At 43.8% G+C, this 14,850-nt stretch overlaps 1 protein-coding gene across 6 annotated transcripts in view; it reads right to left on the minus strand.

Annotated features, from left to right (window-relative positions):
- The window catches only part of PRKG1 (protein kinase cGMP-dependent 1), a 1,426,855-nt gene that overhangs the window by 216,648 nt on the left and 1,195,357 nt on the right, over nucleotides 1-14,850 (minus strand). For 5 of the 6 annotated variants that reach the window (XM_068258259.1, XM_068258261.1, XM_068258262.1 and 2 more), the window contains exon 7: nucleotides 3,188-3,282. In XM_068258259.1, the coding sequence (XP_068114360.1) occupies nucleotides 3,188-3,282 (95 nt within the window). Of the gene's footprint in view, nucleotides 1-3,183; nucleotides 3,283-14,850 lie in introns of all 6 variants that reach the window. The other variant, XR_011024535.1, reaches the window with a different exon arrangement.

Raw genomic sequence — 14,850 nt, forward strand, 5'->3', positions numbered from 1 at the left:
TAATTGATGTCCCTTTATCTCCTAACAACATTTTCATAGATTTCAAGTTACACATTTTCAGGAAAGACAATTATTACAGCTATGAATAGCAGGAGCAGAAAGCTGCTGAACTACAACAATCCCTGTAATTATTCCCATAAAATTCTCATTGTAAGCACAGAACAGGTATACTGTTACTGTAAGTTGCTCAAATTTTATAGCACTCTTAAAAAAACAGTACTAGAATACAAAGCAGTAAGTAAGCTAAAAAAGTGCATAGTCATAAATTAAACTGGTTATGGATGTGTACCTGCACCTGTTCTTGGGTTCCATAGCACAGTTCAGGTGTATGGTTCAGTACACAAAACTAAAAGAAACTGAACCTGCATCCCCTGACTGCAGAAGAAAACGTCATAGTTTCTTAGCCATAATTTAGTTTTCAGATGAAAAAAAAGTAATTTAGGATCTATTGTTTCTTGGGCTTGATGTAAAACAATTCAGCGTTGACTGACAGATTGCCCCCAAGTATTTTGGCTGATGGTGGCTGCTGTGCATTTTCTGGTACAGTGATCACCCAAGAGAGGGCTACATTGTGAGTCAAACAGCCAAGCAGCCCCAAGCACATTTAGAATCTTGGAGTTGCTTAGCAATGCATACAAGCAGCTGATCACAGGTTTACGAGTGATGTAACCTCAGGTCTCAATTCACAAAGAATACTAGGTATTTGACACAGGTACCGCTTTTCTGGTTATTAGTTGCTTTAATTGAAAAACAACATGTCACATGCCTCCATTTGACTTAAGATGCCCATTAATGGTACAATTTTCATGAATGATTTTATATTTCGATCAGATAAGTCCGATCAAATTATATCTAAAAAATAAAATGAGCATTTGTTCACAATGGGTTAAAACGATCATATACTTGATACATAGATAGTATTATACATAGATAGTATGTCAATCAACCTGGCAGATTTTAATGATCAGATCTATTCTGATCAAGTTGAAAATCGTACCATAGAGGTATTTTTCGAACTATAAGATGTTCCTGACCATAAGACGCACCTAGGTTTAGAGGATAAAAACCAGAAGGAAAAAAAAAAAATTATATATATATATATATATATATATATATATATATATATATATATTTTTTTTTTTTTCCTCTTCTTTCCTCATCTTGTGGATTATGCCCCCTTTATACCTCATAGGTTTCCATGTGTCCTACTCTATGCCCCTTTGTGTCCCTCTGTGTCCTCTGTGTGTCCCCCTGTGTCCTCCTCTGCATGGGCACAGTACAGGGAGTCACCGACATTGCGGCAGGTTGTAGGTTCATAATGGCTGGCGTTAACAAGTCCTAACTTCCTGCATTTGGTCTATAAGACGCAGTGACTTCCCCCCCCCCCCACACACACACTTTTGTGGGAGAAAAAGTGAGTCTTATAGTCCAAAAAATACAGTGTGTGTAAATATATATAAATATACTGTATATATATATATATATATATATATATATATATATATATATATATATATATATATATATCAAGTTTCCTGCTGAACACATTTTTCCGGACTGCTGAGCCCAGCGGACCGGAAACAGAAGATGAAGTCCTGCATTGGGGCACTGAGAGAATGGAACGTTCTTCACACTAGTGAAGAAACAGACCATTGGGGCAAAATCCACTGGCGGAGGGGGTCTGGGGGGATGTGGGGATGCGAACTGTAGGGATTGTTTCTTCCAGGCTTTCATCTTCTTCTGCCTTCAATTGCGTCCCACATCACGTCACATTCAAACTGGAAGGAGGAATCGTGGTAGTCATATGACGTGACGTGGGACGTACCTGAAGGTGGAAGACAATGGAAGCCTGGAAGAAACCCTCCCTACCGACCAGCTGCAATGAAGACGACGGAAACCTGGGTAAGTTTTAACCTGCCCTCACCCACCCAGCAGCTGCATCCTCCCTCACCCGCCCAGCTGCTGAAAATCGGAGTAGCAAGGGAATGAAATCGGATCCGATTGATCGTTTGCCAGTGTGAACCAAGCCTTATGGATGTGGTGCAGTGGAAACTGGATCAGTTTTACCCAATCGGTTTGGCTTTTTTCCCAATGTGAACTGAGCCTTAGAGGAGTTGAAGTGATGGCTAACAAAATTGTTTGATATTTCTGCAGCAGACAACTTTTGAAGGAGGAAAAAAAAGTGTATAGATGTCAAAATATCCAACTCAATGACCAATCCATTGTCACTGAATGGAGTTCACCCCTAACAACTTCTTGCTGAATGACTGAGGTTACACATAGAGCAGGAGACAACATTGCTGTGAATTTTCCCTTTTGGTTTATAGTGCTGACACCACCAGCTAGATGGCTGCTCCAATGTGAGAAAAAATAGGCAAATTATTAACTCTGACAAAAAAGCGTCTGTGAAAATGCACAGAAATAAGCACATCTCTTACTTCAAGATGCAGATAAGGTCATAATTATTTGAAGTAGTGTCTTTGTGTTAAGAGTTATTCTTTTAGCCAGTCAGTCAATAGTAAAGTTGGAGATCAAGCATGGCTTTTTTCTCAGTGCATGAGCGGCTCCATGCTGCTGTGCAGGTGTGAACCTCCTGATGCTTGTGCAGTACAGCTGGGTTCATACATGGAGGGGAGTGCAGATGCAAAGAAGAAGAGGGTTTTGGCTGGCAGCAGAGGAGTTGTGGCAGATCGAGGAATCCTCTGGAGTATTCATAAGCTTCCTCTACTGTGGTAAATATCTGCCATGCTTCCCACACTGGCTACAGGTTTCACTAAGTACAAATGCATGTTTATAAATGTACAACCATCTTTATTAATACATATATACACACACAAGATTGCAAGTGTTTTAAACTTCTAATAACAGTTTACACCATACTATAACATTTAACAAGAGAAATATATAAAAAGCAGTATTGTAAATTTTGCACACGAAGACAACTTTGTATTGCTGAAACCTTGCTACTCTTATCCCCACATTTGCAAAGGGTCTTATGCTACAAAACAAGCAGAATGTTTTCTGGTGCTTGACATTGTGCTGTTTGATTGTGTAATTCAAATACAGGGGATAATGCTACCCTGTGTATGTATAAATGATCTTAAGATTTATCACCTGTTTTTTACAATCCATATAAGTTTATAGGTGTCTTTGAAATCATTTTAAAGGATAATAGATGGCAACTTACCCCTGGAGAGCTTTTTCTCCAAACCAGTCACCTTTTCCTAAAGTGCGAAGAAATATTGGATCTTCACCCGGGGTGTCTTCTCTTGTAACATTCACCTGTCAAGAAGATCCATTTGTTTTTTCAGAGCTTTGTCACATGAAAGACAGGAGGAAATTGACTGATAGAATGTACTGGCAATGAAGATAGAGTGTTTGTCAAACCTCACAGAAATTACTGCATTCTATTAAACAGAAAATAAAACAGAGAAACGGAGAGCCCAATATAGTGTAGTATGTATTGGATCAGGGAGAATTAGTGTGGAGTAAGTATTATACTTACAAACATGGGTTACCGTTTAGGCAACCACTATATAGGCAGGTGAGGAGATTAGACCTGTCCCCACTCAGGATTAAGATGTCGCTCTCTGAAGAAGGAAAGGAGGGTTTGTCACCCTTCCAACCACCAAGAGTGGATATCTTGACAAGTAGATGTACAGAGGCGCCAAAAGGATAAAATATGCGATGCTGTCGCTTAAGATAAAGACAATGTATTCACATACTCCATGAACAGAACCGCAACGCGTTTCACGGGTAAATTCCAGCTTCCTCAGGCAATAAACAGACAGGAGTACACAGTACAGTCTCAAGGTCACGAATAGCACCTCTGTCACAGGGTGGGAGAAATATCTCTGTAAATGACAATTTTTTGATTTTTTTTTACACACAATTGTCCATTTACAGAGAGATTTCTCCCACCCAGCATGGGTATGTGTAAAAATACACCCCAAAACACATTGTACTACTTCTCCCGAGTACGGCGATACCACATGTGCGGCACTTTTTTGCACCCTAACTGTGCTAAGGGGCCCAAAGTCCAATGAGTACCTTTAGGATTTCACAGGTCATTTTGCGGAATTTGATTTCCAGACTACTCCTCACGGTTTAGGGCCCCTAAAATGCCAGGGCAGTATAGGAACCCTGCAAATGACCCCATTTTAGAAAGAAGACACCCCAAGGTATTCTGTTAGGACTATGGTGAGTTCATAGAAGATTTTATTTTTTGTCACAAGTTAGCGGAAATTGATTTGTATTGTTTTTTTTCACAAGGTGTCACTTTCCGCTAACTTGTGACAAAAAATAAAATCTTCTATGAACTCACCATAGTCCTAACAGAATACCTTGGGGTGTCTTCTTTCTAAAATGGGGTCATTTGTGGGGTTCCTATACTGCCCTGGCATTTAAGGGGCCCTAAACCATGAGGAGTAGTCTGGAAATCAAATGCCGCGAAATGACCTGTGAAATCCTAAAGATACTCATTGGACTTTGGGCCCTTTAGCACAGTTAGGGTGCAAAAAAGTGCCACACATGTGGTATTGCCGTACTCGGGAGAAGTAGTATAATGTGTTTTGGGGTGTATTTTTACACATACCCATGCTGGGTGGGAGAAATATCTCTGTAAATGACAATCTTTTGATTTTTTTTTACACACAATTGTCCATTTACAGAGATATTTCTCCCACCCAGCATGGGTATGTGTAAAAATACACCCCAAACACATTGTACTACTTTTCCCGAGTACGGCGATACCACATGTGTGGCACTTTTTTGCACCCTAACTGCGCTAAGGGGTCCAAAGTCCAATGAGTACCTTTAGGATTTCACAGGTCATTTTTGTTTCAAGAATACTTCTCACGGTTTAGGGCCCCTAAAATGCCAGGGCAGTATAAGAACCCCACTAATGACCCCATTTTAGAAAGAAGACACCCCAACGTATTCCGTTAGGAGTATGGTGAGTTCATAGAAGATTTTATTTTTGTCACAAGTTAGCGGAAATTGATTTTAATTGTTTTTTTTTTCACAAAGTGTCATTTCCGCTAACTTGTGACAAAAAATAAAATCTTCTATGAACTCACCATACTCCTAACGGAATATCTTTGGGTGTCTTCTTTCTAGAATGGGGTCATTTGTGGGATTCCTATACTGCCCTGGCATTTTAGGGGCCCTAAACCATGAGGAGTAGTCTTGAAACCAACAATGTCGCAAAATGACCTGTGAAATCCTAAAGGTACTCATTGGACTTTGGGCCCCTTAGCGCACTTAGGGTGTAAAAAAGTGCCACACATGTGGTACCGCCGTACTCAGGAGAAGTAGTATAATGTGTTTTGTGGTGTATTTTTACACATACCCATGCTGGGTGGGAGAAATATCTCTGTAAATGACAATCTTTTGATTTTTTTTTGCACACAATTGTCCATTTACAGAGAGATTTCTCCCACCCAGCATGGGTATGTGTAAAAATACACCCCAAAACACATTATACTACTTCTCCTGAGTACGGCGATACCACATGTTTGACACTTTTTTGCAGCCCAGGTGCGCTAAGGGGCCCAACGTCCTATTCACAGGTCATTTTGAGGCATTTGTTTTCTAGACTACTCCTCACGGTTTAGGGCCCCTAAAATGCCAGGGCAGTATAGGAACCCCACAAGTGACCCCATTTTAGAAAGAAGACACCCCAAGGTATTCCGTTAGGAGTATGGTGAGTTCATAGAAGATTTTATTTTTTGTCACAAGTTAGCGGAAATTGATTTGTATTGTTTTTTTTTCACAAAGTGTCACTTTCCGCTAACTTGTGACAAAATATAAAATCTTCTATGAACTCACCATACTCCTAATGGAATACCTTGGGGTGTCTTCTTTCTAGAATGGGGTCATTTGTGGGGTTCCTATACTGCCCTGGCATTTAAGGGGCCCTAAACCGTGAGTAGTCTGGAAACCAAATGTCTCAAAATGACTGTTCAGGGGTATAAGCATCTGAAAATTTTGATGACAGGTGGTCTATGAGGGGGTGAATTTTGTGGAACCGGTCATAAGCAGGGTGGCCTTTTAGATGACAGGTTGTATTGGGCCTGATCTGATGGATAGGAGTGCTAGGGGGGTGACAGGAGGTGATTGATGGGTGTCTCAGGGGGTGGTTAGAGGGGAAAATAGATACAATCAATGCACTGGGGAGGTGATCAGAAGGGGGTCTGAGGGGGATCTGAGGGTTTGGCCGAGTGATCAGGAGCCCACACGGGGCAAATTAGGGCTTGATCTGATGGGTAGGTGTGCTAGGGGGTGACAGGAGGTGATTGATGGGTGTCTCAAGGTGTGATTAGAGGGGGAATAGATGCAAGCAATGCACTGGCGAGGTGATCAGGGCTGGGGTCTGAGGGCGTTCTGAGGGTATGGGCGGGTGACTGGGTGCCCTAGGGGCAGATAGGGCTCTAATCTGATGGGTAGCAGTGACAGGGGGTGATTGATGGGTAATTAGTGGGTGTTTGGAGGAGAGAACAGATGTAAACACTGCACTTGGGAGGTGATCTGATGTCGGATCTGTGGGCGATCTATTGGTGTGGGTGGGTGATCAGATTGCCCGCAAGGGGCAGGTTAGGGGCTGATTGATGGGTGGCAGTGACGGGGGTGATTGATGGGTGGCAGTGATAGGGGGTGATTGATGGGTGATTGACAGGTGATCAGTGGGTTATTACAGGGAAGGACAGATGTAAATAATGCCCTGGCGAATTGATAAGGTGGGGGTCTGAGGGCAATCTGAGCATGTAGGTGGGTGATTGGGTGCCCGCAAGGGGCAGATTAGGGTCTGATCTGATGGGTAACAGTGACAGGTGGTGATAGGGGGTGATTGATGGGTGATTGATGGGTAATTAGTGGGTGTTTAGAGGAGAGAATAGATGTAAACACTGCGCTTGGGTGGTGATCTGATGTCGGATCTGCGGGCGATCTATTGGTGTGGGTGGGTGATCAGATTGCCCGCAAGCAGGTTAGGGGCTGATTGATGGGTGGCAGTGACAGGGGGTGATTAATAGGTGATTGACAGGTGATTGACAGGTGATCAGGGGGATAGATGCATACAGTACATGGGGGGGGGGTGGGGGGGGGGGGTCTGGGGAGAATCTGAGGGGTGGGGGGGGTGATCAGGAGGGAGCAGGGGGCAGGGGGGGATAAAAAAATAGCGTTGACAGATAGTGACAGGGAGTGATTGATGGGTGATTAGGGGGGTGATTGGGTGTAAACATGGGTCTGGGGGGTGGGCAGGGGGGGGTCTGAGGGGTGCTGTGGGCGATCAGGGGGCAGGGGGGGGGAAATCAGTGTGCTTGGTGCAGACTAGGGTGGCTGCAGCCTGCCCTGGTGGTCCCTCGGACACTGGGACCACCAGGGCAGGAGGCAGCCTGTATAATACACTTTGTAAACATTATATGTATTATGTATTATACACTTTGTATGCGGCGATCGTCGGGTTAACATCCTGCCGGCGCTTCCGTATGGCCGGCAGGATGTTGCGGCGGGTGAGCGGAGCCAGGCGGCGGCGGAGGATCGCGTCACGGATGACGCGATCGCTCCGCCCATGCCCCTACAAGGACCACCGCCATTTGTCAATACGGCGGTCCTTGCGGGGTCCACTTCCCGGCCGCCAATTGTCAATACGGCGGTCGGGAAGTGGTTAAACATATTCATTCTTCAGGTACTCAGTGAAATTACTAAATATACACTATATAGCCCTCATAGTATCCAATGCAAATCTCCTCCATCACTTATGCACTAAACCTGTTTACCAACCTCACATTACCTTTGCGGATGATCTCTTACTTGCTCAACCTCCTCCCTCACCCCCCTTCCATATCCTCTTTTACACTTCTTTATTATTTGTTAGCAATGTTTGAGCTTGCCAAAATTTGAATTTGGCTTCAACCGTGATAATTCAACTTTGACTTACAAATGCAACTACAATGTATTGAAATCTAGTGATGGTAACCTTATTTTCCTTCCCTTCTATTATGATAACTGTGAAGGGACAAATATGCCGTCATAAACAAATTTGGTATAGAGGTCAAGGATATTTGGGGTAACCTATTTTTTTAATTAATCATTGTTTTTTTGTAAATTATGGGGGGGAAAAGTTTCTAAATACAATGAATGGATTTGTAAAGTTTTTTTTTAGCTCATTAGCCTGCTCTTGCCTTTATCTAAAATATTGTTTTGTTCATGGAGCTAGCTGGTGAAATTTAAAGCAACAGTAGACAAATAAAAAGCACTTTTAACCCCAGTCCCCCTAGTATTCCAAAGAGAATTCAATCCCTGCTATTGGGGAAGTACATACCTACATCCTTGTTTCTTTTTCTTGTTAATTGTATTATTCATCCGGTTGCCTCTGTACAAGTTAATGTCTAAAACACATATAAAGATCCTTCTGCATACATTGAATCCTTTCCACACCCGATTTTAAATTCACAGATTTGGTGCTGATCAGCTGATGTCACTTAAAGAGACTCTGTAACCTCAAAAACATCCCCTGGGGGGTACTCACCTCGAGTGGAGGAAGCCTCCGGATCCTAATGAGGCTGCCCACGCCGTCCTCTGTTCCACGGGGGTCTCGCTGCAGCCCTCCGAACAGCCGGCGACAGACCCGACTGTAAAATCAATATTTACCTGGGCTGGCTCCAGCGGGGGCGCTGTGGCTGCTTTCCACTCCGAACTACATGGAAATACCCGATCTCAGTCGGTTCCGCTCTACTGTGCAGGCGCCGGAAACTTGCGCCTGCGCAGTAGAGCAGACCCGACAGCGATCGGGTATTTCCGTGTAGTTCGGAGCCGACAGCCGTCAGAGCGCCTGCGCAGGAGCCGGGAAGGTAAATAATGACGTCATCTTGTACGGAGGGCTGCAGCGAGACCCCCGTGGGACAGAGGACGGTGTGGGAAGCCTCATTAGGATCCGGAGGCTTCCCCCACCCGAAGTGAGTACCCCCCAGGGGATCTTTTGATGTTACAGATCCTCTTTAAGACCTGTATTCCACTAGTGTAGCTGTTCTAATGAATAAAAAATAAAGGCTAAAGTTGCACATCCTGATTTTGTACCTCTGACTTCACTGCAAATGGTTCAGTAAGCAATACAATGAACGATAAAAAGTATACAGTGTTTGTGGACCATTGGAATAAAACAAAAATTGGTTATAATGCTTGACCAAAATAGTATAGTGTATGGACTTTTAAACCCAGGCAAGCATAGACAAGAAAAAAAAATTAAAATACATACCGGTAATCTTTATACAGATGTGAAAATTAATTGATCAACAAACACTGCTATCTAAATTTGCTCTGCAGCAACTTTTGGAAACAAGGCATCTATGACTGCTTTTAGATATACTAACTCCTACTGTATACCCAGGGCCTGCTGGTATAGAAAAACAAGATTTAGAGGAATTAAAGCATCTGAATGACATTTATATATATTTGCAAAACAATCGATGTGCCTCCTTCTGATGTTCAGTGTATATAAGCTGTGTGTTCTAACATTGTACCAGCATCCAAGAATAGAGTGTGAAGAAGACTTATTTGAAGGAAGCTTACTCTTTTTCTTTAAAGTTAGCCAGTAAATGGTATCATCTGGATTCAAAACTTTCTGATTTTCTCTTCAAACTTTCAGTGAGGTTCAAGAGAATGAATGTGAGTGGTTATTTAATAAGAGACTTGGCGAAGTAAAGAATCCTTTCTTTATAGTATCAGACCCCTGAGGCTATGTTCCCACTATAACGGAAAACAAACTTGTTTAGTCCATTTTACTGCATCAGAAAACTGACAATCGACAAATCCTATTTTATAAATAGGATCTGTTTACACCTATCAATCAATTAATTTGGTGTGGTCTGCAATGTTTCCTGGAGAGCAGATGAATTTCCCATAGAGCCTATGACTGAATTGCATCTTCTCCAGGCACCATAATGGATCATCGGAGCAGACACCACCCTGTCTGCTCAAGGTCTTGCTTAAGAGGGAACCTAGCCTGTTCTAACCAAAGGAAATTGCACTGTTCTGTTTTCCCATGTTGTAACTTAAATGCATGCTGATGAACGAAGGGCTCTGAAAAAATTCCAAGATTTAATGAATATTGGGTCCCAAGCTCCAGTGAAATGACTAATTATCATTCATGTTGCAATGTTTTCCTCGTCTTTCTACTGCTATATAATTCGTTAATGAACAAGAATTTTATATTTATTGCTTTTGTAACACATTTTCCTTAATTAGTTACTAATGCTTTTTGGAACTGATACTTTCTGAGCTCACTGTTTAATCTTAAATCACTAAAAAAAAAAAAAAAAATTGTCAAACTGCTTATATTAACTATTGGCTTGGATATGGGTTTTCATTATCTTGCCAGAAACTAGAAATATGTACTGACAGCATGTCTTTATTATCTTGAAAAACAATCCCTTTTTTAACCAAACTGGAAACGTAATTGTCAGTGCATTATACTGGTTTGCTGGTTCTCTGTGGTAGCCTAGAGAATAAGATATGAGAAATGAAAGAGCACTGATTAATTCAAAACTTCCCAAAATTAATAAAAAATTTGTTTTGCAATAATGATTATATTTACAAAACTCACCAAGATATATGGACTGCTAAAGGAACATTTTATTCTCCCTTTAGGAATCCACCACCCTTAATGCAGACAAGGAAGTTAGCTCAAGGTTCTGACTTTCACCTCTCCATTACAGTTGGAAAAATAATTTATCATGTTAAAAAAATGAGTTTTTCACCTTTTATTGTGCTCAATTTAAACCTTTTACTATGTATATGGTATATTTTTGACACAACAAGCTATACATTTAGCTGTCTACAGCTAAACTATAGGTAAAAGCCAACAATTCTCGCCTCTTCCTTCGTATTCGTATTCACCCACTTATCCCCAGGAAAAAAAGCAAAGAAAATCTCCCAAGAAGGAAACAAGCAATTAAATGGGTAAGGCATTCCATAGAGTAGCAGCATCAAGACTGTCGACTTTTAAGCCTAAGGTTTTGAGGTGGACTGATGATCAGGTTATTGGGTTCTGCTAATCTCAATTTGTAAAAATGAAAAACAAGGACAAAATACTGGCATCAGAATGAAGCCAGGGATGGAATAAACCACACCTGAGCTCACCTGTGGCGTGCTCCTGTTCAGTGATGAATATAGCAGTATCGAAGAAAAAAGCTGGGCACCGCTACATAAAAGCCCTTTATTGTGGCTGGGTTAGTGGCATACAGTAGTGGCGGGAAAAAAGGCCCGACAGCTGTTTCGCAAGGTCTAGCCTTGCTTCGTCAGAGGCAAGCACATGTACCAGGTACATGTTTGCCTCTTCAGTGACAAGTTTGTGCAACAATGCCAGGCCATAGGATCCCTGCCTAGCAATCAGCACTAACTTAACTTGAAGCAGGCAGCTTTTCCTCCCTGGGTCACTGTAAGGCATGGGGCCCAGCCAACAGCTATGCCAAAGCTGAAAGCTATGACAAGCAAAGTGTCAAGACAGGAAGAGGCTTTTATATGGACATCGGTCAGACATGAAAGTTCCAACATAGGTGATTGGTAATTAATCACTCCTGTGCTGCTCTGAACTGCAGGGTTATTACAAATAGAAATGACACTCACTGCAAATGCTAGCATACCTATGCAGCTATATGTGTGCAGGGAAATCAAAACTGCCTGGTAGCAGTTCAGCTGCTACAAGCCATAGGTGGATTAATGACAGCATCGTGGTGCTGCTCTGAACTGCAGATTGATTGCAGATGGATATGGCACTTATTGCAAATGCCAGCAAAACTATACAGCTGTATGCATGCAGGGAAATCAGAAATGACTGGTTGCAGTTCAGCTCTGACATGGCATGCTACAGGTGAGATCATGACGGGAAGGTGAAGGTGCTAAAGGTCGGCTTTGTCATGGAGGAGTGGAAGAGGATTCCAGTGGCAACCTGTGAAGCTCTAGTAAACCCCATGCCCAAGAGATTAAAGGCCCCATTCACACTAGAGCGTTTTGCCGGTGCTTTTGGCAAAATGCTCAAGCTCTATCGCTCTTTAAAGCGCTAGTGCTATAAAACCCTATGGGCCCATTCTTACTTGGGCGATTTACGTTTAAGTGCTATAGAAGCGCTAAACATGATCGCGGAAAAATCGCTGCAGTGTCCAGTGATTTTTCTGCGGAAAAATCACTCCCGCAGAACGCTGGCGATTTGGGGGGGGGGGCGATTGAATGGGGCCTCAGGCAATGCTGGAAAATAATGGTGGGCCACAAAAACTATTGACACTATGGGCAGAATTTTGACATTCTTCACTTGTAGGTGTACTCACTTTTGTTGCCAGCAGTTTAGACATTAATGGCTGTGTGTTTTGATGAGATACCAAATTTATACTGTTATGCAACCTGGAAACTGACTACTTTACATTGTATTAAAGTGTCATATCTTCAGTGTTGTCTTATAAAAAGATAATAAAATATTTACAAAAATGTGAGAGGTGTACTCACTTTTGTGAGATACTGTATGTACAATGTATTTTTAACCAGTTTTACAGATCTTCCTGAAACTGGCATTGTAAAGATACAGTGGGCAGGCTGCTAAGTAGGCATAATTTCACTTTCCAGGATGATACAAAGCTGATATTTATCCTCCGCAGTACAACAATCCTCTTTCTCTACACAGTAGCCAATCAGAGATCATCTGGGGTAAAAGATGAAAGGTTGCACTGTATAAATACTGCTGGTGAAAGTATTTTTTTTTATAGTTTCTGAATTTGCAAATTTTACAGGTTCGTCTTACAGCTGATATAGTAGCACTCAAGGGCTGGTACCAATTCTTGCAGCACTGCAAAGCAGAGTGTGTATCTTAGGCCTGTTTCACACTTGCACGGACGGAAAACTGATTCGGTTAAAAACTGATCTTTATAATGGATCAGTTTTTTAACCACTTCCCGACCGCCCACTACACAGGGGCGGCGGGGAAGTGGAGCCCTGCAGGACGGCCTCACCCACAGAGGCGGCGGTCCATTTAAGGGCATGGGCGGAGCGATCGCGTCATCCGTGACGCGATCCTCCGCCGGCGCCTGTCACCGCTCGCTCGCCGCAACATCCCGCCGGCTATACGGAAGCGCCGGCGGGATGTTAACCCCGCGATCGCCGCATACAAAGTGTATAATACACTTTGTAATGTTTACAAAGTGTATTATACAGGCTGCCTCCTGCCCTGGTTGTCCCAGTGTCCGAGGGACCACCAGGGCAGGCTGCAGCCACCCTAGTCTGCACCCAAGCACACTGATTTCTCCCTCCCCTGCCCCAGATCGCCCACAGCACCCATCAGACCCCCCCCCTGCCCACCCCCCAGACCCCTGTTTGCACCCAATCACCCCCCTAATCACCCATCAATCACTCCCTGTCACTATCTGTCAACGCTATTTTTTTTTTATCCCCCCCCCCTGCTCCCTGCCCCCTCCTGATCACCCCCCACCCCTCAGATTCTCCCCAGACCCCCCCCAGACCACCCCCCCCTGTTTACTGTATGCATCTATCCCCCTGATCACCTGTCAATCACCTGTCAATCACCTGTCAATCACCCGTCAATCACCCGTCAATCACCCGTCAATCACCCCCTGTCACTGCCACCCATCAATCAGCCCCTAACCTGCCCCTTGCGGGCAATCTGATCACCCCCCCACACCAATAGATCGCCCACAGATCCGACATCAGATCACCTCCCAAATCCATTGTTTACATCTATTCTCTCCTCTAAACACCCACTAATTACCCATCAATCACCCATCAATCACCCCCTATCACCACCTGTCACTGTTACCTATCAGATCAGACCCTAATCTGCCCCTTGCGGGCACCCAATCACCTGCCTACACGCTCAGATTGCCCTCAGACCCCCCCTTATCAATTCGCCAGTGCATTAATTACATCTGTTCTTCCCTGTAATAACCCACTGATCACCTGTCAATCACCTGCCAATCACCTATCACCCATCAATCACCCCCTGTCACTGCCACCCATCAATCAGCCCCTAACCTGCCCCTTGCGGGCAATCTGATCACCCACCCACACCATTAGATCGCCCGCAAACCCGCCGTCAGATTACCTCCCAAATGTATCGTTTACATCTGTTATCTTCTCTAAACACCCACTAATTACCCATCAATCACCCATCAATCACCCCCTATCACCACCTGTCACTTTTACCTATCAGATCAGACCCTAATCTGCCCCTTGCGGGCACCCAATCACCCGCCCACACGCTCAGATTGCCCTCTGACCCCCCCCCCCCCTTATCAATTCGCCAGTGCATTAATTACATCTGTCCTTCCCTGTAATAACCCACTGATCACCTGTCAATCACCTGCCAATCACCTATCACCCATCAATCACCCCCTGTCACTGCCACCCAACAATCAGCCCCTAACCTGCCCCTTGCGGGCAAACTGATCACCCACCCACACCAATAGATCGCCCGCAGATCCGACATCAGATCACCACCCAAGCGCAGTGTTTCCATCTATTCTCTCCTCTAAACACCCACTAATTACCCATCAATCACCCATCAATCACCCCCTATCACCACCTGTCACTGTTACCCATCAGATCAGACCCTAATCTGCCCCTTGCGGGCACCCAATCGCCCGCCTACAATCTCAGATTGCCCTCAGACCCCCCCTTATCAATTCGCCAGTGCAATATTTACATCTGTTCTCCCCTGTAATAACCCACTGATTACCTGTCAATCACCTATCAATCACCAATCAATCACCCCCTGTCACTGACACCCATCAATCACCCGCTGTCACTGACACCCATCAATCAGCCCCTAACCTGCCCCTTGTGGGCAAA

Source organism: Hyperolius riggenbachi, chromosome 10 (assembly GCF_040937935.1).
Source record: "Hyperolius riggenbachi isolate aHypRig1 chromosome 10, aHypRig1.pri, whole genome shotgun sequence".
NCBI classification, from domain to species: domain Eukaryota; kingdom Metazoa; phylum Chordata; class Amphibia; order Anura; family Hyperoliidae; genus Hyperolius; species Hyperolius riggenbachi.